At 39.0% G+C, this 27,860-nt stretch overlaps 1 protein-coding gene across 3 annotated transcripts; it reads right to left on the reverse strand.

The window, feature by feature from the left end:
* Nucleotides 1-1,830: 1,830 nt before the first annotated feature.
* arhgap18 (Rho GTPase activating protein 18) lies at nt 1,831-27,828 on the reverse strand. 3 transcript variants are annotated; one of them, XM_084737460.1, is made up of 18 exons: nt 27,713-27,828; nt 14,658-14,904; nt 13,262-13,400; nt 11,995-12,077; nt 11,601-11,750; nt 10,648-10,711; nt 10,056-10,174; nt 8,947-9,018; nt 8,675-8,768; nt 8,350-8,441; nt 8,028-8,105; nt 7,678-7,837; nt 7,488-7,570; nt 7,190-7,396; nt 6,839-6,970; nt 4,812-4,933; nt 4,639-4,694; nt 1,831-3,183 (listed from the first exon to the last, which is right to left on the reverse strand). In XM_084737460.1, the coding sequence occupies exons 1-18, from the start codon at nt 27,745-27,747 to the stop codon at nt 3,092-3,094; spliced, it is 2,025 nt and encodes a 674-aa protein (XP_084593586.1). In that variant the 5' UTR covers nt 27,748-27,828; the 3' UTR covers nt 1,831-3,091. The 3 variants fall into 3 exon arrangements, with proteins under 3 accessions (XP_084593586.1, XP_084593585.1, XP_084593587.1); XM_084737459.1 differs by lacking the exon at nt 27,713-27,828 and adding an exon at nt 25,864-26,212; XM_084737461.1 differs by lacking the exon at nt 27,713-27,828 and adding an exon at nt 19,027-19,236.
* Nucleotides 27,829-27,860: the final 32 nt, after the last annotated feature.

Consider the following 27,860-nt stretch of genomic DNA (forward strand, 5'->3'; position numbering starts at 1 on the left):
TAGCACTCTGACCATTTGACTAACTGGGGCCATTAAACCTCACAGGGCATTATTTAAATGAAACAGTAGCTGGTCAGGCGTGTCAACCACTTGATGAAGACAGGGAAGTTACTGTAAGAGAGTCAGCACATTAAACAGTTGAGATTGTAATAATCTTTTATTTTTGGTGAGATATTGGATCATTTGACCATTTATTGAAATTAAATCATGTAATAAGTCTTATATGTTGACGCTGTTAGTGACTCATAGACCTCTGAAATGAGACCTCGATGACACACTGCTTTCAAAACAGGTTGGAACCCACTGGTTTCATCTTTAAAGATGTGTTGTATTTTAAAAGCTTGTTAGATTATCCACCGTGTAACTTCTTCATCTCAAATGTGACTAAAGCTGGCAAATAACTGTAGTGGATTAGAAAAGTACAATATTTCTCTCTGAAATGTAGTAGAGTCAAAGTGTAAAGTAGCATAAAACAGAAATACTCAAGTAAAGTACAAGTACCTCTAAATTCTACTTAAGTACAATAGCTGAGCAACTGTTCTTAGTTACCTCCCACCGCTGGAAATGCAATCACTAACCTGAGAATACAAACAACACAGAGCAATTAGTAACAAAATTGAGGGCTTTGCATACGAAAGCACTGACACCAGCAGATATGGTAATTAATGATGTTTATTTACAGGCTTTTTTAGTGGTCATTTGAGAGGCAGTAATAAGACAAAGATGAAATCATTATGTGGAAAAAAAAACATAAACAAAAAAAAAAAAAACATTCACAGTAAACAAGATAATACAAGGCAGGGAGCGACTCAGTTCACAACATTTTCAAACAGTGACACATTGTTTGTTGTCAATACTCTGCAGCTTTCCACAAGAAAAACATCTGCAATGTTTGACTTTTCTGGTGCATGATCCTGCAGGCAGGCTGTTAAAACTTAGAAGCCAAACAGAATCAGACTTTTGTTGAAAGCCAAATCAAGAACAGATATGTGCCAAAAGGATTTCTATTCCTGGATTAAAACAACTTTTCATATTACTTTTGCCAATGCACCAACTCATATTGAGACTGTGAAGAATACAGAGCCAAAAATCTAAACAATAAAAGCCAAAAGTATTAGTGCCCACATGTAAGAATGTATCTTTTATGAAGGCGATTTATACAATCAGCAATTTTATATTTTAAAATCATCGCTATAGAGTCCAAAATATCTTTAAAATGATCAGATCTTTGGTACAAAACTTGTAAGGCAATTGACTTGATGAATTCCATGCAAGCTTACTATATAATGCATACAGTATAAATAAACAGTGTTAAAATGTGTTTGTTCACATTTGTACACTGGTGAGTTGCAGTTTTTAGAGATGGAGTCACTCATTAACACACTCAAACATCAACGGTTTAAACCGCTAGGATGCACAGCAATATTATTGTGCCATAAACAAACAGTGATGTCATCATTGCGTGCCCTGGTTAGCTATCAGTGACCACAGACATATAATACATAGACACCACAGTGAACGCTTCAGCTTGTCGGTGTCGCTGCAATATTGGTGCTGTCAAGACTGGCCTGTGAACATATACATGTAAACAGGGGACCGGTGGTTTTCGGGATTTATAATAACTATAACGTTTACATTTCTCAGCCGAATTTCAATGACTCATATCATATATCATACACAGATCATGAACCCTTGCATATAAAATCAATTAATTGAAATTAGTTGAGAAATGTATATGTAATAGTGCTTTTAAAAAAACAAAAAAAAACAAAAAAACAAAAACAGATGACAACATAGCAGCTCCCAAAAAGTGAAGCCAAAACATCTCTGTCATCCCCTGGTGGCTGGCTGCAGCATCGTAAACCCCGCCCCCTCCACATTAGCAGATAGGACATGAGCCAAACTAAAATATCAAGGAACGCATAAAATATTTTTTTTTCCCCCCAAAGACGGTTTTTGTCATTTTAGGTAGTTCTTATCACAGTGATCTATGTGTAAGTGCTCATTTTCCATTTAAATTCTGTTTAAGCTATTTGATGCTATAAAAAAGGGGGTTTCATGTCTTTATTGACAGCGTTCACTTCACTCCACTGTGCAAGAATTAAATAAAAAAATCCCAGATATGGAGACACCTAGTCCATCTTTACTCAAAGTCAATCGTGACAACACTTCTGAAGTCACTGGTGAGGCGTGCCACATAAGGGGCCCCTCCCTCACATATAATAGCTTTGGAGCCCCTGCTGTAAGTCCATTCACTCCAAATTCCTTCCTGAATACAGTGAAGTGCTTTGATATACAAACATTCAATATTGTGACCATATATTTACTTGTTAAGGTTTCTAATAGAAATAGAAATAAATAAAAGCCAAAATGATAAAAAAAAATTGTTATACAGATTTTAGTCCTTAAACTTACGTAACTGATTCATGATTTAATACAATTTTGATATTTCATCTCCCGATATCATTTCAGCTTATTACTACAGACACGACAAAGTGATTAGTGGCAATAAATCACAGTATACAACTGCAATACTTACAGTATCACATAATATTAAGACTTACAATATTGTGGCTCAAGTGCTGTGACAAACTGAAGGAAATTTCCACCAAAATACAACACAGGTCTGTCAGGACACCAGAGATGATAAAGTCTAATAAAAAAAAAAAAAAGTGGTTTTCTTTCACCTACTTTGGTTAGTGGTACCTGTAATCCCAATATGTTGCAAAAGGCATGATAGGAAACCTCTGTGTTAATCCAAGCAGATAATTTTCCCTTTGTCTCACTCGCTGTTCAAATAAGTGGGGAAAGAAGTTGCAAGTATTTCCACACAGACTTCCTCAAAAGGAGATTCAGACATTTTAAAACTGCCACTCGACTACTTGTATTTTTGGCAGTTTTCAAGGCCGACAAATCGTGTGAACCCAAGCAACTACCTGTATTTAGAAATGTCTTTGCTACAAAGTGAGCCGTCCAGGTTTGTCCAGAACCAGCAGAGACCACAGAGAACCAGGGGACGGCTCTTCTCAGTAGGACACAGCGGTGGAAATTCAGAGCAGTCCAGCATCCAGCAGGAAACGATGCTGGGAGTTTATCTCTGTACGGCTTTGATGACCCACTCTGCCGTTGGGTTCAACTGGATGAGGTCTTTCATATACGTTTCCCCATCTAGACATCTCTCCTCTAAAGGACGACAGATAAAGAAGAGAGGGAGGAAAAACATTGAGAGAGACAAACGATGTGGTTACTTTAACTATGATGGATCACTGCACTCATGACAGAAAGTACATTTTCTCATCTTTTAGCCTGTGGGCCCCTGTGTTGGGGAGTAACCAGTGACAACGAATAAGTTACAATTACTGAGAAATGTAGCTGAGACAATGGGGTCATTCAAATATATCCTTTTTTGGTATAAAGCTTGTATCTATTCACAGAGCAGGAATGTCTTCTTTTGGCATATTTCTCTAAAGCTGTTGGGAGAAATGTGAGTGCAAAACTATCTAGGACAAGATGCCTTACATCTGGACAGGCTCCATTCAATGAGCATCGTTTCTGATTGGTTCTCATGTTCTCTCACCTCTCTTCTTCCAATTAAATCGATGCACATTGCTCACATTCCTTATGAGATCAGAGAAGGGCTCTGATATAACTGTAGAGAAGTGTTTCCCAAACATTTTACAGTACCGTACCCCATCAGATGTTCAACGTCCAGCTATGTTCCCCCACCCACCCTTGTATGACTTTTCTCATGTTTGTAAGCTCCTCCACACAAACACACATATGCAGCCAATAACCTTCTTGAAACTGTGAAATACAGAGAACATGTTAATGAAAAGGATGTGCATGAAAGGATGCATTTTTCATAGCCCCTACATCACTTCACATAAATTTGGGGGTACATGTAGCCCAGTTTAGGAAAAGGAGCTGTACAGTGTAAAGCTTGTTTGTTTGAAACACTCAACCTACAAAACCCGAGGAAACATCTACAGGTAAGTTAATGTAACTGCAATTAGACTATAAAAGTTAAAAAGTTGTGAGGTTTGCTCAGTCTAAAACATGTCAGAAAAATAATCACAAGTAATAAGTTGCATTACCTTGATGAAGTTACATTACTTATCACATATTTAACAGGGCAACAATCTGATCTATCTAATTTGTAGCCTATTACATGATAAAATAACCTTCCCACTGCCTCAGACTAAACCCTTTTATCCATTTCACAGTCATGGATAAAAGCTAAAGGTGACTCTATATTTGTTGCTCTTCCTGAGGAGATCAGGCGTGCTGAATCTGCGCCTTGTTTTGAATCACTTCTTAAATCAAATTTCTTTTTACGTCTTGATTCTGATGCGTTTATCTTTACTTACTTATCGTTACTTTATGTGCTTGTTTTTCACTCACTTTATTTATTTTTATTAATATTTGAAATTGCTCATGTACTGCTTGTTTGGCTAACTAACAGTTATTGCATTTATATTCTTTTATTGCTTTGCTCTGTTTCATGTACAGCACTTTGTAAATTTGTTTTGAAATGTGCTATATAAATAAAGTTATATTAATTGTTCTCAACACTGGTTGGCCCACTAGCTGGGTTATCAGCAGAGAATTAATCATGTTTTTAGTGGGAGCAGGACTTACTGATGTTTCCACCAATCTCATAGAGACACAGATCTTCTCGTTTCACTGTCACTGAACTGGTGGGGCAAAGACAGAAAGCATGAGAGGAGACATGAAAATAACAGTAAAAGTTCAGGATGAGCCTCATATAGCCACGACAAATACTGTGCCTGTATTTGTATGCAGTGCATTACCTGTCCTGGCTGAGAAAGCGTGTTAACACATCAGCAGCCTGCAGCTCTTCAGTCAACTGAACTGCCATAGACACTTTACTGAACTGTGGCGCTTGGACTCGAATGAAACCCTGTGAACTCTCCTGGTTGTAAACACAGACGTTGAGGAAACACACAATCAATCACACAGCCATAAACACTTTACAATAGTTAGGTCCAAAACACTGTCCTCATCACACACAAACACTCAGAGGAGACATGAACTACAGACAACAAGAATGTGGACTTGGATAAATTCCTGCTCTTCTGTTTAATAAATTGCAAACACTGTCTCACAGTCGCACAGCTCTCAGCTGAGCCTGCATGGTCAGGAGTTGTACTGGAGTTACTTATTCACTGCTCTATTGTTAAAAAAAAGCTGCAGTCTCCACGGTGCCGCTATGCTCTGATAGCTTTCAGTCGTATAACAGAGTAACCTGTTTGCCAAAGACCTTTACTGTTTATTTATTTAGTGCAGTAAAATATCACGGGAGTTTATTAGTGGTGCTTTAACCTAAAAAATGCAGAATCCAATTGCTGATTATCAGCAAATTCAGTTTGATTATCATTATTAACAACACAGCCAAGTGTATCTGGGAATGACATTTTTGATACAATTAAGAACTGTGAGAGATTCACACGAATTCCAGTATATTTGTTTAAATTTTCAAATATGGTCACAATAACAGAATTTATACTTATTAGATACTACTAAATACATCAAGATAAAAAGAAAATACTGTATGTACAGAACGGTGTGAATCACTGCACTGTGACAGGGAACAGACTGATATGTTACACCATGAGAAGAACAAAGTCTTCCCACATCAGAACAACATTCGTAGACGTCACCACTGGATGTCACCATTTCTCAGTTGTCTGTTTCTGTACATTATGAGAACTAAATGATGACTAGTTTGTATCAGACTGTGACTGTTTAGGTTTTTGTTGTGTCTCACTATTTCATTTGAGCTACAATTTATCTATCTAGCACTGCCACATATGCCAGTTTTGTTTAGTTAATTACTGAAAGACGTTTGGGCCGTACATTTTTTTAATTTGATTTTTTAAAATTTGACTACTGCTTATAAAACCAAAGCTGACATTCCTTGCACTTTCCCATGAATAGTGGGGTATTTTACTTTTGTAGTTTAGGTATGACTTGTGGGCAGTAGGACTTTGTATTATCAAGAATTTGGCAATATTATATGTATCATGATACAGGGGTTGCAATTCAACACATTGTGATATATTGCAATACTGTAATGCTATTTTTTTTATCTAATTTTAGGAAAACTGTTATAGTACATAGTAAGAACATACCACCATACACGTAAAATCTTTACTTTTTTTATGCAATCAGAACAGTTAATATAGATAACAGGACTGTTATCTAGCAGCAGAGGTTTAAACACAACACAAAACATATCACTGCCACAAATCTTTGAATCACTATATCAAAATACAGTGATTTTGTGAACCGATATAGTGTCACAGAACATAATTTTGCAGTACTCAAGTGTATTAATATTTTCTTAAACTCTACAGCTGCATGGAATTGTGGGACTTTTTTTGCATTAAATTTTGTTATAAGTTCACTCACATATACACTATCAATTTGATCGGTTTTTACAAGTAGTTTTCTTTATTCAAATTATATTTCTCACTAGGGTAGCTTTGCTGTAGTTCAACTTTTTGAGAGCTTTCAAAGTATCTTTCCAAACACTGCATACGTGCTCAGTATCCAAATGATGTATGGAAACCTTAAGATGCGATATGTTAAACTTTATCATCCTTCTAGGAAATTTTGTCTTGGACTGGTACACATATATAGCTGCCTTTTGCTGTGGCTACTTTCCTACTTCCTTTACTCTGAAACAAGCTGGATATGTATGTCAACTAACCAAGAAAAATGTAGTGGGTGTTAAAAAATACAAAATCTGTTAAAAATGAGGGATTATTAACAGTGATTTCTCATTCATACATATCTATAAAATGAGAACTCCTACCTCTGGAACAGCCTTATCAGATGGTTTGTCTGTGATCTTCTTCAGGAGCTTTCTTACAGCTCTCTCTTTATTTTGTTTACGCTGGCTTTCCATGTTTTGTTGTCTGACCTGGTTCATGATGAACTTGGGGATCTGGAGAGAAGAGACACACACAAAAGAGAGATTTGACACCCTCAGTACAAACTGTACCATCCAGTATATTCCATAGAAAAATAGATATAGATGCTTTTTGATGCACTGAAGGGTGATATTATTTATACAAGTGTTGACATGGACACAGTTTTGCAGTTTGTTTATAGTGGTGATTTGAATGGCAGAATACGTCAGCAGATTAAGTTTCTTGACACTTACTGTCCAGAGGAGATTCTGGTATTGAATCAGCAGCCGGACAATGTTGGCTGTGCTGGTTGCCATGGAGAATTCCTGTTGTTCTGTAACCTTAGAGCGGAAGCCCTTGAACATGAAGATGTTGGGTGCCATGACAACACAGACGTTGTTGAGGGTCATTTTGTTATTGGCCTGGTGGTCGATCACACGCTGGAAAAACTCCACCAGTGCCTGAAGAAGCAATAAAAAAAAAAAAAAATCAAGTTTACAACAGAAACAGCCGAGAGTTTCTCGTTCATTTCAAACCGAGCGTGTCATCTACCTTCAAAGTATCCCGATTGGCCCCAGGTAACAAAAGCACGAGCAGGTTCAAAGCCTGCAGCTGTTGCTTCTTTGTGGGGAGCTCTGTACACATACACACACAGAAAGTTTTTTGGGTCACTTGTGCCATAATGTGGCTGTAAAACTCTTGTTTTTAAGCAGAATATTTCATGAACAGGTGGTATACATACTGTTGACAGCAATAAAAGCGTTGAGGTACTCCACAGTCAGCAGTGGATGGGGTAATTCCCTGATGAACAGCTTCAAAAGGCTAGCAGCATCGTGCTGTTTTAACTGTTGCCATGGAAACATCCCATCATAGAAAGAGGACTCAAGCTCCTGGCACAGCGACTGGATTTGGGTACAGACACAGACACACACAAGTAAGCTTACTTTACTAGCTTCAAGACCAAGACTAATGCTAAGCAACAACTACAATGACAGTCTTGTGTTGAATATTATTGCCATCAACCTTTTCAATTACCAATTTAACCATTTGACAACATGTCTGTAGTAATGGCAGTTGGATACTTTGACCAACCTTAACTCTGGTGGCAGCTCCAGGGATCCTTAGCAGTCCCTCTGTGTCCAATCCCTCGTCTTCAATGTGACTAATAAGCTGAGAAAGGGAAAGAGAAATCAAGGTTGGGTAAAACATCACAAAAGTCTCAAACTCTCAAAATGGAAAAAATCCTCCTCTTTCCTTATGCCTGGCCTTAACACACTTCCATATCGCAGAACACTGTCAGTGCATTATATATTGCATTCAGGTTGTGAATCTAAAGTCCTCTAACAAGGTGACTGTTTGACCAGTTACTATATCCTCTCATCATTGCTGTGATATTGAGTTGTCCATGTCTCACCCTCTGCAGTATGAATGGCACTTTGGTCCCAGGAGATCGCTTCTGGTCCTGATCCAGTAAAGTGGTGAGGGGAACACCAAACAGACCACTTTCTGCACGCATAAACACAAATATTTAGTGAAGCAGAAATATCCTCACACAGTACATTAACTACACAGTCAAAATTTTTAGTGACTTGTGTTTGCACATCCCTGTTTGCGTAATAATTTGTTGTTTTTACTTTTTATGTCTTAGTTTGTGTGTCTCTGTGGAAGTCTGAGTGTTTCCTTTCAGTTTTGTTTAACCACCAGGGCGTTTGTGTGTATTCATGTGTGTGTGTTTATACCTTTAGTCTTCACTTTGACAGCTTTGTGAGCCTTGAGGTCTATCCCAGCAGTGTCAAACAGAGCAGTCGACTCCACAAGCGCCAGTCGACGCACCTGACAGAACATTAAAAACAGACAAATATATACGAGACGATTATTTTAAATAGAAACCACTCAGCTAACTCATCCCTTATGGGAAAATTTGTCTCCTGAAGGCTTATCATAAAGTAAACAAGACTTGAACAAACAATGATTTGAAGCATCCACAGATCCTGCTGTCACAACACGATACCTTTTTCATATCCAGAGGAGACAGATCTCCTATTCTGGTCTGACCTGTTTTATCTCGGAGCAGCTTGAAGTTCTGGAGAAGAAAAACAAAGAGACAGATGGAGACGTGTCAGTGAGTGCGGGAGAAAACATTCAAAGTAAACACTGTGGCAAATTAATATTTGACTGTGTTTACATTTACGTTGCCTGCTGTATGCGAACTGTGCAAAATAGTGTTACACCAGCTTCAACCACTAGATGGCAGAACAGGCCAGCACTCAAAGTGATTACTCACATGAACACTGCTCACTGCTGATGTGCAGTGACGTATGCCATACTGTATGCTCAATCTGCTGCCTGTTTAACTCTAATTAATTATACATGCCATATATTCTGATGTATGCTGTTGAATTTCACAATTTATTCTACATCCTATATCTGGTTTTATTGCTTTACAAGGTCAAACTGTTGATAAAACAACACAATAAATGAACATGAGTAACCTATAACATAAAGGTAGATGATGACATGGGAGAAAGCAAAAGAGACATAGCGCAGAACAGTATTAGCAAGAATAAATGTATATATAATATATTGCATATAACAATATGTTATATGGATTTACAACCGGCCCTTTGGGGACAATCATGCTGATGTGTGACACCCCTGCTATAAGCATAATGTAAAATATGTGGTCATAAAATAAATATTTCATCAGTAATTAATCTAATTATACAACATTCTGATGCAACACAAACAAAAGGTTGTTAAATTGCTGTTGTCAGATCTCTGTTTCTGCTCTCCTTGGCAATCACTGACCTACAGCAATTAATAAGTTATCAATACAAGCTCTAATGTAACCCTGCAGTAAATAATGCTTACAGCAAGAGAACAACTCATTGGGGCTTTGCATAATGTTTGTATACCAATGCATTAAATCAGTGCACGCCGTTTATTCAGTGTACCACTGGCTCTTACGCAAGCAAAAACACGCTCAGTTTATCAGTAAAGAAACATACAGCTGAGGAAGTGAATGTGTTTATAGCCTTTGTGTATGTGTGTGTGTGTGTGTGTGTGTGTGTGTGTGTGTGTGTGTGTGTGTGTGTGTGTGTGTACAGGTATGTGACTCACCGGTAGTTTGTCGTCAGGTGAGTTCGAGCTTGTGGTGACTTTTAATCTTTGATGGTTTTCCCTGTAAGTGAGCGCCTGCTCTGAAAACGCCACTTCAACGTTCAGTTCCGTCTCTGTTTCTGTTGAGAAACGCACACAAAAAAGGAAATAAAAGATACGACCGCACAAGTAGTGAAGGACAGAAGTGTTTATGTAGGTAAAGTAGAATTGCATACTCATGGAGACAGACAATTAAATGTGTTTTTGTGCGGTTACAACCTCAGTGTTAAATTAACAGCAGCAGAAAGAGGAAGACAGAGAGTCCTGCTGCCTTTTATGTACCTATAACTTCTCTACTGGTGAATGAATCCACATTTAAAGGCTTCACCTGTGATGTACAACATAGAAAAAGCTCATAATAGATCAGAGTGCTTTTATGTTGTATGTTTTTCTAATATATCACACTCTATCATGTTCTAATCTTTTCTACTATATTATTTCCAGGATGTGAGTGTGATGTGTTGCTATGCAGAAGTTTATTTGAGTCTCAGTTTGTCATTCTCCATGCTGACTCATATGCATGTGTATATCTGTAACAGTATGATGCACATACCGGCTGAAGTGACATCTTTCTGTCCATTCTCACTTCCCCCTTTGAGTTTACTGGGCTCCTCACCCTGCAGCACAACACAGAGACACATAACTGTGCAGCACATAATGTTTAACAAGTCACAGACTCACACAGACGTTTCCCTCCCGACAACATTTCTTCATGTTACATATTATCTTGTCTGTTAATTAGTGGACAAACAAAACGTCTAAGTGAAAAAAACAGTTTGTTTCTGCTGACTAGGGTTGTTTGCAGCAGCAGTACACTTAAGTCTACATCAATTAATACATACATCTTCCATATAGTGAATATGAGTCCAGTGAGTCTGGTGTAGAGAAAGGACTTGATTTTACAGCAGTGGAGTGGTGTCAGTGGTGAAACAGCTCGGTGATTGGTCACTGATTATGTTACTGGAGACGTAACAACGAACGCAAACTTAGCAATGTTGCGAGCGCTTCCTTTGTGGTTAAAAAAAAGGAAATGTCTACTGTGTGTTGTGGTGGGATGTTCAGGAGAAATTAATGATCAAAAAAGTGAGTCTTGTCTCATGTCTGTCAAGTAAATATAAGAATATTTAGCATAAATATTTAGCTAATCAGGGGAAGCAAGTAAGCTAGCTCGCTAAGAACTAGTCTGACACATTACTGTGGTCGTGATTTGCGAAACGGAAATGGAAGTTGGTTCTAGCTTCATATTTAGCACATGAGAGCGGAGAACTAACTCTCAACAAGAAAACAAATAAGCACTTCTCCTAAAACGTAGGACTATTTCTTAAATGAGGTCTTAAATTTTGAGTTATGCAGATTAAAATGATTGATAAATTAAATCTAGCCAAAAGCAAAGTAGCTGAACACTTGTGAAAGTATTATGTTTAAAGTTTGCACTCTCAGATACTCTTTTATGTTGAAAGAACATAATAAGTTTGTGTGTGTGTGTGTGTGTGTGTATCTCCTAACCTTTTCAGAAGATCTGAATATATCTCGAACATCAGGAACGTGTTGCCGGTTGCGTCGCCGTAACGTCTGGTGTAGTGATGTCAAGCGACGTTCTACAGCTGCTGCCTGGGTTCTGGTCAGTGTGGACAGGAACACTGCGCTGTCTTCCTCCTATCAATCAGTCAATCACCCTCATGAGTCAGTATGTGATATAATATCTATACAGTATATCCATCTATTTGTCTAATGCCTCCTCCGTCTTTTATTCAAACAGATTCTGACTCATATGAGCAGGTTACAAAGCATGGCATAAGCAAACACTAAAGTGAAAGATGAGAACTGCAAATATAAAACTGATAAAACATGACTCAAAGATCTAACTATTTAAATAAGGGATAGACTTTTGGCTAAAGACCTGATCCACATCCGCTGCCAGTGAATCATCAAACAGCCGAGCTAGCCCCGCCTCTGTAAGCCACGCCTCCTCCTGCTCGCCTTCTGAAAGAGAAAATGAGTGGGAAAAATTAAAACTGGAAAGGACTTTCATAATTTAATTTAGCTCCTGAGATGATACAACCTTATCACCAATGTGGGGATCAAAACGGAGCAACTGGTTTGGAGAATGATTAGAGAAAAACAGAAGTCATAATCTATGTAAGACAATTTTACAGGTGAAGGAAAGGAAAGGAGTGACCTCAGACTGAGTTGGACACACATACTCCACAGGAAGTATGTGTTTGCAACAGAGAACAATAGTCTTCATAAACAGGCTAAAGACTTAACAGGAATAGAAACAAGAATTGCATGCCTCTTATGTAAGACACAGAGCTGGTCTGCACAAGTCTGAGCTGGAAATGTGATTCTGATAAACGGCTAGCATTTCCATGTAATAACAATCTCTCATCTCTACATCGTTCTACATCATCAAAACATGTGATGACACTGAAATACTTCACAAGTTATGTAGAAACAGAGACTTTATATTATGTTGGTTTTCTCTTTCTCCAAATTCTTTTCTCAGTTTCTGTTTCTGTTCCGATTGAATTTGGCAGGTGTGCCAGAAAAACAAACTTAAACTAAGAATTGATGTGTCAGTCAGTGTATAGTCTCATTTAACTTTTTTTTTTTTTTTTTAATACAGCAGTTGAGTTGATGTGTTAACATGTCTGGAGCCAGAGACACAAAACAACCACAAAGAGATGCAAACAACTACAAAAAAGACAAAAAGGGCCACAAACAGAAACAAAACTACTACAAAGAGACACAAAGTGACCAAAAAGAGATGCAAAGAGACACAAAACAACTACAAAAGAGATGCAAAGCAGCCACAAAGAGATGTAAAACAACTACAAAAAGACACAAAGTGACCACAAAGATACATATAACTACACACAGAGCAAAAGACATGTTGAGGGATGTTTTGTGTGTGGTTTGTGAGTGTCTCTCTCCATGTCTGCACTCAGAGGCCCATTATCTCATAATTCATCCATGTCTGGGACACAAACATGCCCACACTAGCCTTTGATCAACTTTACAGCATTATCTCTCCTGTAAGTGGAGAGCTCTGAATGAGAAATAAAAACACAGCATGTGAAATGACTGTCTGTGTACCCCAGCACATGTAAGAAAAGGAGAAATTTATGTCTCTTTCAGGGTCTATCCATGGACACAATGTAGCCTACCCTCAGGAATTTTCTGCTGCTCCTCCTCTTGCACTTCCCCTTCTCCTCCACCGTCTCCCCTCCCTGCTCCTCCTCCTGAGCGAGTGATATTCTCCACCTCCTTCCAGTAGTCGTCCATCTCCAGCTCGTCCAGAGAGTCCTGTGACACATGTGAAAGATACACACGAAAGATAAGGATTTCATTATTTAGTTTCAAGTTCCCATTCATGTTTCATATCTTGTTTCTGTCCTAAATGGTTGTTTTGTTGATCAAGATAAAAAAAAAATCCCTCCTATGTTCTAGATATGATACAAAGAGATAACAGCACAGGACTCACAGCCAGTCAGAACAAGTCTCACAGGTGGCCGCTGGCAGCTGCAAAGCTTTCCTCAGATACACACACACCAAACACGCATATATTACACAAAACACCCCAACTTTAAACAGACCTCAGAGCTCGTTTCTCCAGTTCTCTCCACTTTTCCATAAAAAGCATTTTACCTGAATTAATTTGTTGCTTTATTACTGAGTCGCCAGGCTGGTGGTATCGAGCCAACACAAAGCAAAATACTTCCTCCCTGCAGAGCTACACATTACCAAAACATGAGAGACAATGACTGTATACCTGCCAACCAAACCCCTGTAAAAATTTAACTGTTACAATTTAGACATTTATAGCAGACATTCCTATCCTAAGTCAGTCCAACAATAGAAAAGGTTACTGCCTGAGATTCACACTTTAATTTATGTTAACTGGCCCCTTTTGCTGGTGGTTACTTCTTACTGGGACATTTACATCTATTAATTATCTCTAGGTAATGCATGCACCCTATGTGAAAAACCCAGGTCTGTCCCTTTAATTTCTTTACCTACAGCCTTTTCTGTCTGGAAACCACCGCTATATAAGCCAAATATCACTCTGTCACTCAACCAAACTCCAAAATTAGTCATTTACCTTGCAGGACACAGGAGTTGCTGGTCTACCACTGCCTCTATCTGTTAGCTTGTCTGTGTTACGGGGTGACTTCAGTGAATCCCAACTATGACACAATAACACAGACAAGCTAACAAGACGCAGAGGCAGTGGTAGACCTGCCACTCCTTTGTTCTGTGAGGTAAAATGATTTTGCCTTTGGAGTTTGGTAGCTTTGAAGAAAGTGATATTTGACTTACATAACAGCATTTTCCTCTCAGAAAAGGCAATTTGACAGCAAAGTAAAGGGATGAAAATGTTCTAAATATAGCATTCACTTAAGAAAGATCCACCTAAAAAAATCAGTAACAGTTTAAGTGGCTAATAGACCGTTTTTGCTAAGCCTATCCACAGCACTTCATTGCTTAGCGTCTGTGCTGGTGCCCCTCTCTGCTTCTCCTCATAAAACTCCACTCCACTCTATCCCATCATTCACAGCCTACCTGAGAGCCGCAGCGCTGATATGAGGGCCGCGGTCTGGCCCTGGAATTGGGACTGTGTTTGGGGCTGGAGCCTGGCTTAGGGCTGGACGAGGCCTGAGACCTGGGACAAGCAGCAATGCTTGGGTCTGGTAATGACGACGGGTCAGCGCCCGTGGTTTTTGTGCTGCTGGTGGTAGCGGGAGGCCCGTATCTGTTTCCATGATTTGAGTTCTGGTTCTGCTGAACAGTGTAGTGGCCTGTTCTGCGGCTACAAGAGAAACAGACACACACAGGTAAGTCAAGACAGGTAGAGAGAACTATCAGTTTTCATATAAAAGAATCTGTTGCGACACAGAGCCCAGAGGGAACTTGCCCTTGCCCTCATAACGGTTTCACTCAAAGCTGTGCACTTTGCACCTTGTTTACCAGTGACGTTAGGATAGATGCCTCATACCAGCACCTATCATAAAAATATCATTGGACTATAAACGTTCCATTTTCTAAGAACCAAAGAGGTGTGTATGCAACCGTTTATCTTTGCTTTGATTTAGAATAATTTTGTAGTGGATGACAAAAGACAGATTCAGTTTCTACTGGCAGCAAGTAAAAAGTCCATTATGAAACACTGGCTTTAGATAAACTGCAGCAGACCTCTTTGTCAAAATAATTAAACACCTACATCTTTTAGAACAGATGACCTGCAACATCAACTCCAAAATGAACTGTGAAAGAACAGTGGAAAACACTGTGTGTTTATTTAGCCAATGAGAGAGATCTTTCAATTATTGTATTATATTTATGTTTAAATGTTTGTTTCATATACCTTATTTGATTTTTCTTACTGTTTAATGTGAGAAAAGTTCATAAATAAAAAGTTAGTAAAAGAAAGCGATAGCTTCTGACACAAGGTGGTCAGAAGTCGGCCAGCGACTCTAACTAAAGACAAGCCAGCAGCATGTTGAATTCCCAGCCAGCAAGCTAATGAGGACTAAGAATAGCAGCTTTCACACAGCTAACTCAACACAGTCAGCTCATCCCAGCAGACAGTATACTAGTGCTGTTTAGCGCAGCCATAGTTAAAGCAGAGTGGACCATACTTTTGTTGTTGTTGTGTTGCCACAGGCTCAATTTATTGTCTGCTGCCTGGCGTGGACCAATTTTGCATGCAAATTACATCAACAAACTCTGTAAACACGCATCCATATTTGAAATCAAATCACACGCACACCCACATAAACGCACGCAAATACGATGTGCCCATGCTCTGCATGCGCTGGTGCCAGTTTTATTGGTCATTGGGCTCACATTGGCCTGGTTCTGATCAGCTGGTTTTGTAACACAGACCTGGCAACCCTGACCGTGGGGGTCCTACACATGAAAAGGTTTGACCCCTGGTCTCAGACTCAGACTACAACTAAACAAATCAACTAAATTAGGTTATTAATGTTTTTACTTTACAATTACAAAAAAAGTCCAATATTTTCAATCATGACCGTCTAAGAAACACACAAAAGGCTTATTTTTCATCTAGAAGGGCCTCTTTAACAGCCTGGAGCTTTATCTAATCTGTCACATATGTCACAGTTTTAATGTCCGTTGCATGAGAGGCCTTAACAATGGCCTTAAACATCTTTCATAATTCGTTCATTCTGTATGATGTCCACAAACATGCACATAAAACACAAACGCATGACTGCAACTAGTGGCACTGCTACTACATCATCTCATCAAAATGCATTAGCCCAGGGCATCTGTTGTCCACAATACAAACAATAACAGCAGTTTCAGGAAAATGTGAAATGAAGATGTTGGTAACAATAAAATATGGCAATGTGTGTTTTAGAATGGGTCTCTTTTTTTTTTTTTTTTTTGTCTTTGCTGATGTCCGACTGAATATCCCCTTTGTTGTGACAGGAAGTCACACTATCTAACACAGCACATTCTCTCTCTCTGTGTTTCTCTTCCACTTAAAGCTCTGGAGTTATCATGGAGAGAGCAGCTGCAGTCATAATACAGCTGACTGATGCCGCGGCTGGTCTGTGGTTTCTGTGTCACATGCTGATCAAGCTGAAATGTTGCTGTCAATGCTGCTGTCATTCATCTACACTATAATCATAATTCTAATCTCACCTGTCCAAACACACTGAGAGAAGAACTACTGAGCTGTTTATTTGTCAGTGGAGCTGTTGAAAAGTCGAAACCTGCCACAGTAACAACTGAAACTGGATGTGCCAGCTGGTATGAGGAGAAAAAGTTTCTGCAAGTTGATTTGATTATATCATATTTAAAACATCCTCCTACTGGTAGTAAATAAGAGCATCAACACAACAATATGATACAGTTTTACAGATTGTGTACGATTGGAAAGAAATTAATTAAAAATACAGACCGTCCTAATAGTATCACTTTAAGTAAAGGCAGTAGTGCTGACGATGCAAATGCAAGTTGATAGTTTGAAATGTTATTTTCAGCAAAGTTCAGCAAAATGTACTATTAAAAGCGCCAAAAATAAAAGTAATCATTATGAAAAACGGCCCCTTTCAGCATGTTAAATTATGGAGTCTTCAAGGTCCTGAAAGCTGATAAATGTTTTTATCTTATGCACACAAGATAATAATGTGTACAGACAACTTATCATTGTGTGCAGCATGATAAATATTTCTGTATTATTTTTTTTTTTTGTGGGGGTACTTCAGGTAGTTTTGTAGCAGGGCTCTCTGTAACATTATAGATGAAGTACTATAAAGAAATACAACAAGTGCTGTATATGATGACCTCATACAAATCCCAGTCTGAGTAGGTCTAATCAGCAACATATCTGAAAACACCTGTTAGGATATGTGTTTAAACTGTAACAATGCATTACATTTAATAATCAGGTCTAAAATCATCATAACCGGTAAATATAGCTGTGAAATAAATACTGTGAAGTAAAAATGCAAGATTTCCTTCTGAAATGTAGTGGGGTACAAGTATACAGTAGCATAAACTGGAAGTAAAGTTTAAGTACATCAAAACTGTACTTAAAGGGATTCAGATTATTTTAAGTCGAGTTATATGAGGTACTTCTTGATGAGTACCACCCAGAAAGCCAAGCAATGTACTGCAGTGGACGGGGTCAGCAGTGAAGTGGAAATCAGTTTAAGTGGAAATTATTTTTAGAATATAGTCACCGCCTTACTTTGCTGTCAGACAGCCTTTTTGGATGGGAAACCGCCGTCATACAGGCCAAATATTGCTCTCTGCAAACCAACCAAACTTGATAGTTGAAATCAGTGATTTTAACTCAAAGACCAGCAACTCTTGTGCTCTGTGTCACTGATTTCTCCTTTGAGGTTTGGTTGGTCTGGAGAGAGTAATATTTGGTTTATATAAATAAGAATAATAGAATATTAGAAAAGGCTGTCTGACGGCAAAGTAAAATTGACACTGATTGTTTTAGGTGGACATTTTTTAAGTGGATAAAACACCTTTTGTTGCTGACCCTGTCCCCAGCCTGTAGTCACCTCTGCTTCTCCACAGTGGGGGAATACCATTTGCCATTTACTGTAGCTAATACACTGACTATTGATAAGTACCGCACACAACCCCACACTAAATAATCTGAACAATCCCTTTAAGTACAGTACTTGAGTAAATGTATTTAGTTACTTTCCACCACTGGATAAAAGTAAAATTTCAGAGGCTGTAGACGCTATAACTGATAAGTGAAGTCACGCCTCTGCCGATGGACCACCATGGGACATAACTTCAGAAAAAATATGACCTGTAGTCAAAGTATAAGACTATGAAAAAATGCAATTAGAAAGACTACAATGATGTCATGATTTCTCCAAAAGCTAACATTAGCTGCTGAAGCTACGATGCCTCTGTGTTTTCATACTGGAATGTAGTGATACAACAACAGATCTTACTGGTTCTTTCTCTTCAAAGCTGATAAAAGGACCAGGAGTCACTGAATAAGACAATTAATTAATAATTAAACTGAATTAAACAAGATGTCTCATTTGGGCCTCTAGACTGCTCAGGCACTTGGACATGGAAGCAATTCAGGCAAAAATAATGCTAACTCTTAAATAACAGACAGTCACAGTAACAATTGTTACTGAGATGAAATAAAGTAAAGGAAATTAATTTTCCCTGTGAGGCGAACAGGAGAGTCAGACTAAACAGCATCAAGTTGATGTTCTATATTAATTAATTTGGGATTATCAGAGGAGTATTACTCTGAGGGTTCATGCTGAGGCAAGGCCACATACCACAGCAGACTTCCTGCCACACACACACAGACACAGTGTACATACTTATAAAGCGATAAAAAAACAGTGGTAAATATAGACACACACACACACTTTGTTGTGGTTTGAACAAAGAACATCAAGTATTTTACCAACAATTGACCTCCTCCTCTCCTTCCTTCTGCTAATCTCTTCTCTTTTCTTTCACTCTGCTCTCCCGTCGTCCTCCTCGCTTCATCTACTTCCTCTCCTCCTACACCTTGCCAAAGACATATCCTCTTCCTGTCTACTTGGTATTTTGTATTTCAAAATATTCCCTGATTTGCTGCCGGGTTTTCCTGTATATCTAACCCCTTGTGGTGTCATCTCCTCTTCTTCCAGCAGACTTTAGTTTAAGCACTGTGCAGAAACATACTGTCTGTCCTTCGTTGTCTTGATGACAGCAAACGTAGCAGGTCATTCCCCTGACATACGCTCAATGCCTCACTGAAGCTTCATCAATAAAATGTTTTCATTTGGGAGCGATGGCGAAATGTCCTAGTTTTCTGAAATCCTTGGCAGGATGTGTTTACCTTGGAAGCGGATTTAACCCTGACAAACACACGTGAGCTCAGAGGATGAGTTAATCATTCACCTCCATCCTGCGCTGCAGTGTGAAGAAATGGTTTGATTAATCTATAAATCAGAGAAAAGCAAACACACACAAAAACATATTAACATACACGATAATTTGACAGTGTCGGTAGTTCAAATTATTGACCCATTAAACATTGGTTTATTCAATATATTTATGTCCAGTGTGACACTTTGTTCCCAATGTGTTCACACTGATCTTTCAAGTGGACTATTTTTAGCCATGCTAGTGGCATGCCTTTAAGGACGACAGTGTCAGTCTATTGTTTGATCCAGACTGAAATATTTCAACAAATACTGAACGGATTAGGTCTGCATCTAATGATTATTTTTTAAAAGATTAATCCAACAATTAATTTTTGGCGTTAGAGGACTAATTTAACGACTATCAATTATTCATAAGATTTTTTAAAATAGCTCTCTTCACCCAAAATAATAATAATGTTGTATTATTTCAACATTTCACTCAAATGGCTGAAACACGCATGCCTCATTTCCCATTAAACTATGATGCTGTTTGTTGATTATGGTTGTAGTACAACTATGTTAAAAAATTAAGATTTGAAACATAATTCTTATTGAGCACTTAGCGATTTGTCAACCTCAGGAGCAGGACAGACATGTTTCCTCCGAGAGAATTAATCATAAGAGAGAATCAGACATAACAGTCATAATAATTTTGTGTGTGTCTTTGGAGTGCGCTTATTCCAGTTCATGAACCGCGAAAGTGCAGAAAAACACCCACAACAATGCAAACCAGTTATTCAAAGCTTTATAAACAATAGTACACATGACTTTGCTCTCTTACACACACACTCACAGAGGTCAGGAGGGCTGCCCTTGTGAGTAAAACAAACACATTCTCTCTCAGGCACACTTTCATACATACACACAAGCAAATGACCTTTGAAGGAAAACAGTGCTGCAGCTGTGTGCGCTTTTGTTCTACTCTTTGTACCTTTATCCACACACCTTTTATCACCTGCTTAGAGCTGCCGACAAAGATGGAGAGCGTGTGTGTGTGTGTGTGTGCGTGTGTGCGTGTGTGTGTGTGGAGGTAAGTCCCACGTTGCAAGGTGCAAAAACAAGAATAAAAAGGAAACATCACCCAGCAAACAGCAAGTTCAGCACTGATGAGATGAATATGAGTCAAGGCGTGAGGAAGTGAAGTCAGTCAACCATTTGAACCCACATGACCTGAGGGTGTTTATAGAGGACCACTTAGAGGCAAAGTTCCAACTACACGAAGACAGTTTTTACACCACAGCAGCAGCAGATACTGCCTGATTCATTAAAAAAAAGGACAGCAGCAGTAATGTTTCAGAGATGGACAGTGGTAGAAAGTAACTAAAAATACTAGAAATGTAAAGTTTTTGAGTATTTTCAATTTCATTTTAGTACAAACTATCAAAATACAGTATATGAAGCAGAAAACAATCTCATCTTGACCAGCTGCAACATCAAAATGCTGCTTATACTGTAAATCAATGTATTAATAATTCCAAATAATCTAATACACATACTAACTTAATGCTACTACAAGGAACTTCCATATTCTGTTGATTTGATCTGTGATGTCTCCTCCATAATAACCACAAAATATGTCAAAAATAAATTATCGCAATAAAAATCTTCTTTTTAACCAGATGACATACTGCTCACTGTAACTTTGGCTGGAAAATGGCTTGTTTCATCTGATTTCAAGGCAAATCCCAATCTTCTTGTGGATGGTCTTGTTTGTTTATGTAGGTCATTTAGAGGCATCATGTGTTAAATCAGCCTGCTTCATTACCAGTTAAAAACTTCTTGTAGTAGTTTTAATATATAATAACACTCTGAAGGAGGCTGTTCTGCATATTCACTATATTTTCATATATATTTTTTGATTATAAACCATATAAATTTTTACTTGACTCAAATTATGAATGCATTAATTGCAAGTAATGAGCACCAGATTTTTACATTGCAATATGACCACTTATACTTAAAGAAATACTTTTTTTTGAAAAATACACTTATTCGCTTTCTTGCTGAGAGTTAGATGGGAAGATCACTTCTGTGTAGCAAATATATAACTACAGCCAGCAGCCAGTTAGCTTAGCACAAACACTGGAAACAGGTGGAAATAGCAACTAACTAGCACTTTATATCTTGTTTGTGTGAAAATTACATTTTGTGGATTTTAGCTTCTGTCACACTGACACAAACAGTATGCATGAGCGGCTAGAGTGTTTCTCCTTTGTTCCAGTCTTTTGCGCTAAGCTACGCTAACTGACTAGCTTCCTATTTCCCGTACAGACATGAGTGTGATATCAATCTTCTCATCTAACTCTAAGCAAGAAAGCAAAAAAAGTGGATCAACCAAAATCTGCAAAAATAAATCTTTAAATAACTAGTTTGTAGGATTCAGTGGTATCTAGCCGATCTAGAGGCAGTGTTTGATTTGTCTATTCTGAGCTACTGTAGAAAAATGGCTGTGGCCTCCATGTAAGAGGACCCGCTCCCTCTGTAGATGTGAATGGCTCATTCTAAGGTGATGAAAACAGCACAAATCTAAATGTCAGGTGAGGAAAACATACTCATGAATATTACATCCTATTTCTGCCATATTGTAAATAAATGCCCATAAATCTTACACACTGGACCTTTAAAAATGATCTGAGTGCTTCTGCCACCACTGGAGGTGGATGTGGTTGGAAATCAGATTTATTTTTATGATTTAGCTATAAAAAGTGAACAAAGAACTGCTGAGGATGTTTTGCCGCTGACATAAGAAGTGGAAAGGGGACTGAGTGTGTGTGTGTGTGTGTGTGTGTGGTATTCCCATTCAGATCAACAGGTGCCAGCTGTCCTCTGTGGCAAACAGAGGCTTCCTCTGTTCCCCCTCTCCCACAGTTACTGGTCTCAGCCATGACACACTGGTTGAATAAATCATCTAGCTTTACTTCTGATGAATCCACACAACATAATCCGTTCCTCCGTGTTTGCTGGAAGTCTGAATCAGCCAGCTTGCCTCTGTCAATCCCTCTGTCTCCATCCCTGTCTGACAGCATATTCCTGCTGTTTTTGCCACGTGGTTCTCTGAGTTACGTCCTTTTTCCAAGCATGTCTCTTTACTCTTCTGTTTATTTATGGTAATATTGTGAGTCCTGCTCATCTGGAAATGTGCTAAATCAGAGTGACACTACAGAGCACTATGCAGCCTGTGCTTGTCTGACTCCTTGTAACCTTTCACAGCTCGTCTTCCCTTTCTGACTGCAGATGTAATTTCCTGTGTAGCGTTGTATTTCTGCTGTGGGGCAGTCAGGCTGTCTGTTTCATCACATTAATCTGAACCATGTGTATCCACTGACTAATTTTTTACTAAGTCACACTACAAGGAAGCTCTGGTTCCTACACGACAATGGAAAACACAACAGAAACATTCTGCCCTTTAGCTAAAAGTTGAAATTCTCCTGCTCTTTTCCATTTGAATGACCAGTAAAGAGACATCCGTGTGCAAGGCTCCAAGTTGACACGTAACCTAAGGCTCCTTAGGTCAGATGTCCCCTGCTGGCAGTAGACCAGAAGCACTCTGTCTGTCTGTCCGTCTGTGTCTCTCATTTCCTGACTAGGGAGACAATGAGCACAAAACTAAGCCTTCACATCAACCAAGACAGGACACACACACACACACACGCTGCTGCTGTGGGAGGTGAGACAAAGGCAGGCCGTAACATGATGCTGTTTTTTTTCTAGCTAGCTGGTCAAGTCATCTGGAACACACACACACACACACACACACACACTTATATACTGTATACACACGAACACAGAGAAGCAGCTGGACTGTGAGTTGTTTACTTTCACCACACCACGGTTGTTGACAGCAGTTGTTTACTGATCCAAACATGTACTAGTGGATACACACGGTCAGTTCGGCGTGGATGAATAAACAAGTCTGCAGCTCTGTTATAAATAAAAGACTGTTAACCTGTTTCCATGTGAACTTAGCTCCTATTCAGTATTCCTCTGTGACAGACAGCACCTCCAAATGTGTCTTTTCCTTAATGAAAGAAGCTGATGAGGAGATAATCATGTCAGGAAAACAGATGATGTGACCAAAACATGATTGAATGAACGAATGGAGGAACACAACCGATGCAGATGCTTCTGTACAGCTCACAAGGGCTCACTGAATGGTTTGGTGAGCATGAAAATCAACAGATCTCAGCCTGACTGATCTCCAATGGGAGATTCCACAGGTTCAATTCATCATTAAAAAAAGCCAATCATTTGCAGGGTGAAGATTCTCTCATATGATAACTTGCTGCTTTTCTCTGTCTTAAATAATTAAAAACTCTTTGAGTTTTGTTTGACTGGTCATTTGAAGAACTTGCGATGGGCATTTTTCATTATCTTGTGACTAAATTATTAATTACAAAAAATATGACAAAAGGTTAATTTATAACTAAAATAAGGATTTGTTGCTGAACTAGTTTATACTTACTGCATTAAGTGTAAACACCTTTAAACCAGGCAGTCCTGCTGCTATACAGTATCCTGTGTTGTTCCTGACAGCTGTTTTCTCTCAAATTTAGGGCTGATGCAAAGACAGATTTTCAGTATTGATTATTCCGTTGATTATTTTTTCTATTGATTAATCATTTCATCATTAAACTGTTAAAGATTAGCGAAAAGGGCCTTTAACAATTTTTCAGAGCCAAAGGTGGCATTGTGAAATGTCTTTTTTGGTCCAAGTAACAACCTACAACCCATGCCATTATGCCAATCAGCTAAAAGGAGGTGTGGCAAAGCGAGTGGCCTATGACAAGAAGGTGCATAACTTCCAAATGGATGCACAGACTTCCGCAAGATTTTGTGCAAATTTGGTCAAAGGGCCACTGATTAAGTGTTTATGCCAATGGCAGAGAGTAGCCCATCCAGGGCCTTGTGCCTGTGTCACACCCTGCCCCTTTAAAGGTGAAAATAATCACTCAAATAATCAATTCTGAAGCCTTTGCAGGGTTCAACATTAAAGTATTTTTTTCACTTGCCTGGTTGGGCAAGTAGGTCATAAATCTAATTGCCCAAAGTCAATTTTTACTTGCCCCTGTACAAGTCGTTTCATTTATTAGAGTTATCAAATAACAACAAAGACTAAAGTTAATTATTATGTTTAATCTAAGGCTGCGACATCTATGAAAATCCAAGGATATTCAGTTTAATATGATAATAAATGACGAAAAGCAGAAAATCTCCATATTTGAGAGACTGCAAACAGCTTTTTCTTACATGTTCACACAAAAAATTAAATTAACGATGAACAGATCATCAAAATAGCTTAAAAGTAAAAAAATTTTTACAACTTGCATGGTTGGGCAAATGAATGGCCATATATACTTGCCTGACATGGCATTTTAATGGCAAGCCTTATTGTCGAGCCCTGCTTAGCTGTTATAAGTGCCTAAAATAAGGAAACTGTAACACTTTTCAGCTATTAGGAGCTCAAATAGGGCTAAGAAAAGCCCACAGGGCTAACCTAAGGCCCAGGGCTACACGATTCACACTACATTAGCCCTGGGTTAAACGTCTGTTGGAACCTGGACTAATGTTAACATTTTAGAACGACGTGTGACTACTCTTTAACAACTTTAGCCCCATTTCACACTGGCACCTTTTAGCCCTGTATGTTTGGTTGATTTTCAGGTGATAAACCTGTAAACTCAACCCTGCAGGATCAGCAAACCCAAAGCTAAAACTGGGGTTAGTCCACGTTGGAAAGTGCCAGTTTTAGCCCTGGACTAAGGGCAGTATGAAAAGATGTTAATTGAATACATGATTTTAAACATAAAGGCTACAACAACAGTAACTAACTGGATATTTTATATTTCAAACACTGATTCAGAGCAATGGTTTTATATTACACATTCTTGAGGGGGGGGTAGTCAGGTCTACAATGGTGCTGTTGAAGAGTCAAATAGTCAACTTTGCAAAATCTGGGCTAGTATAACACAGTCAAGGTTAACCTGCTGATTAGGGAATGTGGTGAAGGAAAAACATAAGCCAAAGCCAAGGCCAAGGGCGGAGTTGTCCCCATCATGGAAATAAAAAAAAAAAGTGGAGTGCCTGGGAGCAATTAACCCCAGGGGTGTACTTTGAAGTTACTGCACCCTGCTTCCACCACACTGAGGAAAGATGGGGGGGTTTCATTCATCTGCGCTGACCTGCACACAGTCGACATATTCTCACCAGCTCTTCAAAAAAAAGAGGAAAATAACACTATCTCTGTGACCTTTGCTCCCTGTGTCTCTCACACACCTTCACTCGCTCCTGTCCTCGTTTTAAAGTTATATTTCAGCTCTACACACACACACCTGGGCACGGCGGGCTCCGGGTCCAGGGCTGACGGACAGGCGGGAGCACACGGTCCAGTTTTCGGCAACAGTTCCGCGTTGCTGTGGTAACCCGTTAAAACCACTCCTTGCGTCTGCTGCTGCTGCCGACTCATGTTTCTCCTCCGCTTCTTCTGTCTTCTTCTTTCTTCACACTCAGCTGACAGTCATTCAATAACCGATAGGTAATCTATCACCTGAATATCGGGGCCGTCTATCTTTCCATCGCGGGACCGTTGTGTTGTCGACTCATTCTGACATCAAACTCTCCTCCTCTCCCTCTTCTTCTCGTCTTTCTCCAGGCTACAACTTGTGTGTGTGTGTGTGTGTGTGTGTGTTTGAGAGGAGCAGCAGGACAGGGGCTGGATTACAGATACCACACAGCGCAGGGATTGGCTGAAACCACAGGGCAAAGTTTCACATGTGGTGGCGCCCCCTTCTGCTCCAAGAGGGTACTAACTGACTTCCTGGTGTAACGTTTCACTGGAGGCTATTAAAAAAAGGGTGAGGGGGGTTTCCATAAGTTATCAATAAACTGCTTCCTGTCAGTTTTAGCTTAATAGGAACTATTTTATTTTTACCGCAGGAAGAAAATAGTTCCTGCATGAAACTGCTCACAACAAGGTCTGTGGATGATCTTGAGTGATGATGATGATTTCTGAAGATACATTGCTGTTGTGTGTTTTCGAATGTATTTTTTGGTGCCATCTAGTACCATTATGTTGGAGAGAAAGCAAACATCTCTACAGCTGATATCCCCAAACATCTGTAGCTTAGATCACACTATCTAGATGGATAAATAGCACGAAAGGTAAGAGGAAAGATAAGTATTTTAGATTTGGGGTGAACTATCCCTTTAAGTTTAAGAGCGGATGCTCAATTTCTATTTAAGGATGCCTACATACTTATTAGGTAAACACCAGGGCACTCAAACCCCTATTCAAACCTGCTTCTGCACTTTTGTAAAAATACAGCCAAAACAAAGGACATTTTAAGGCCAAACAAACTGATGTCCCTGACTGTCCAAGTGAATCCAGATGATCACGCCTTTCACTGACTGAAGGCCATACTGAAGGCAACCCCCCCCCCAAAAAAAAAAACAAACAAACAGGGAAGTGTAGGTGGCACCAGTATAGGCCTCAGCAGGGATGACATCAGGCTTATGAGTCAAAGATTTTAGGCTGTCGTTGACATCAATCTAATGGTATGTGGTCATTTACTTACTTACTTCAAACTAATTTTGATTGGGGAGATTAAGACCCTTGTCACTGTTCTCTTTTTTTTTGACTCCAAGTATCAGCTTCTGGCTTTCAAAGGAGAATTAGCTTACTGCATCAGCAGCAAAATGCATAAAGTGCTGTTTAGTCTAACATTTGATGTTTAAAATACTGTCATGCATTATATTTATCATATAGCTCTGTTAACAGCTGTCAGGTAGATGTGGAGTAAGGCACAGTACAACCTTGAAAAACAATGAAAAAAAAAAATAGAATAAAAAAAAGCATCACCTCAAAGGTCTTTCATTGTCTACCTGCTTGTAAACACTTTGTACCTGAATGCACCTCTTGTTTTGAAATCAAAGCTCTGCATAGTGTTTAGCATCAGTCTTCATAGCAAACTGATCACAGGGAATATCACATCCTCAAAAAAAACAAAACACCCAAATCAATAATTTTCCACTTTCCCATAACTCAATGACATTTAAACATTTGAAACTACACCTTCCCAGGTGTTGCAGTCAGTTTGCTCCACACACATAAACACCTAAACAAACGAGGAGCAGAATGAGACAGAAAGCACACATGTGTTGTCTCACTCTGTGATTCCTCACCTGAGATGAAGGTAGTAGACCAGTCTGGGGACCATTGTGTCTGTCTGCGTGCGCGTCCAGTCAAACCGTCTTTACCAGAGCATGACCTGCTGGCCATGTGCTGGGAGATGATGGTAAAACACTCACACACTGTGACAAGAGGATTAGC

This window comes from Lutjanus erythropterus, chromosome 15 (genome assembly GCF_056507025.1).
Source record: "Lutjanus erythropterus isolate fLutEry1 chromosome 15, fLutEry1.hap2, whole genome shotgun sequence".
In the NCBI taxonomy this organism is placed as follows: domain Eukaryota; kingdom Metazoa; phylum Chordata; class Actinopteri; order Lutjaniformes; family Lutjanidae; genus Lutjanus; species Lutjanus erythropterus.

What these genes read in the sequence shown, in the direction of transcription:
- arhgap18 (XM_084737459.1), bottom strand. Translation starts at nt 25,997, where the DNA reads ATGAGTCGGCAGCAGCAGCAGACGCAAGGAGTGGTTTTAACGGGTTAC. An exon ending in GAAAGATGTCACTTCAGCCG is followed by an intron (nt 10,175 to 10,647) that starts GTATGTGCATCA and finishes GTTTCTCAACAG; the next exon opens with AAACAGAGACGGAACTGAAC. An exon ending in CACCTGACGACAAACTACCG is followed by an intron (nt 9,019 to 10,055) that starts GTGAGTCACATA and finishes TTTCTTCTCCAG; the next exon opens with AACTTCAAGCTGCTCCGAGA.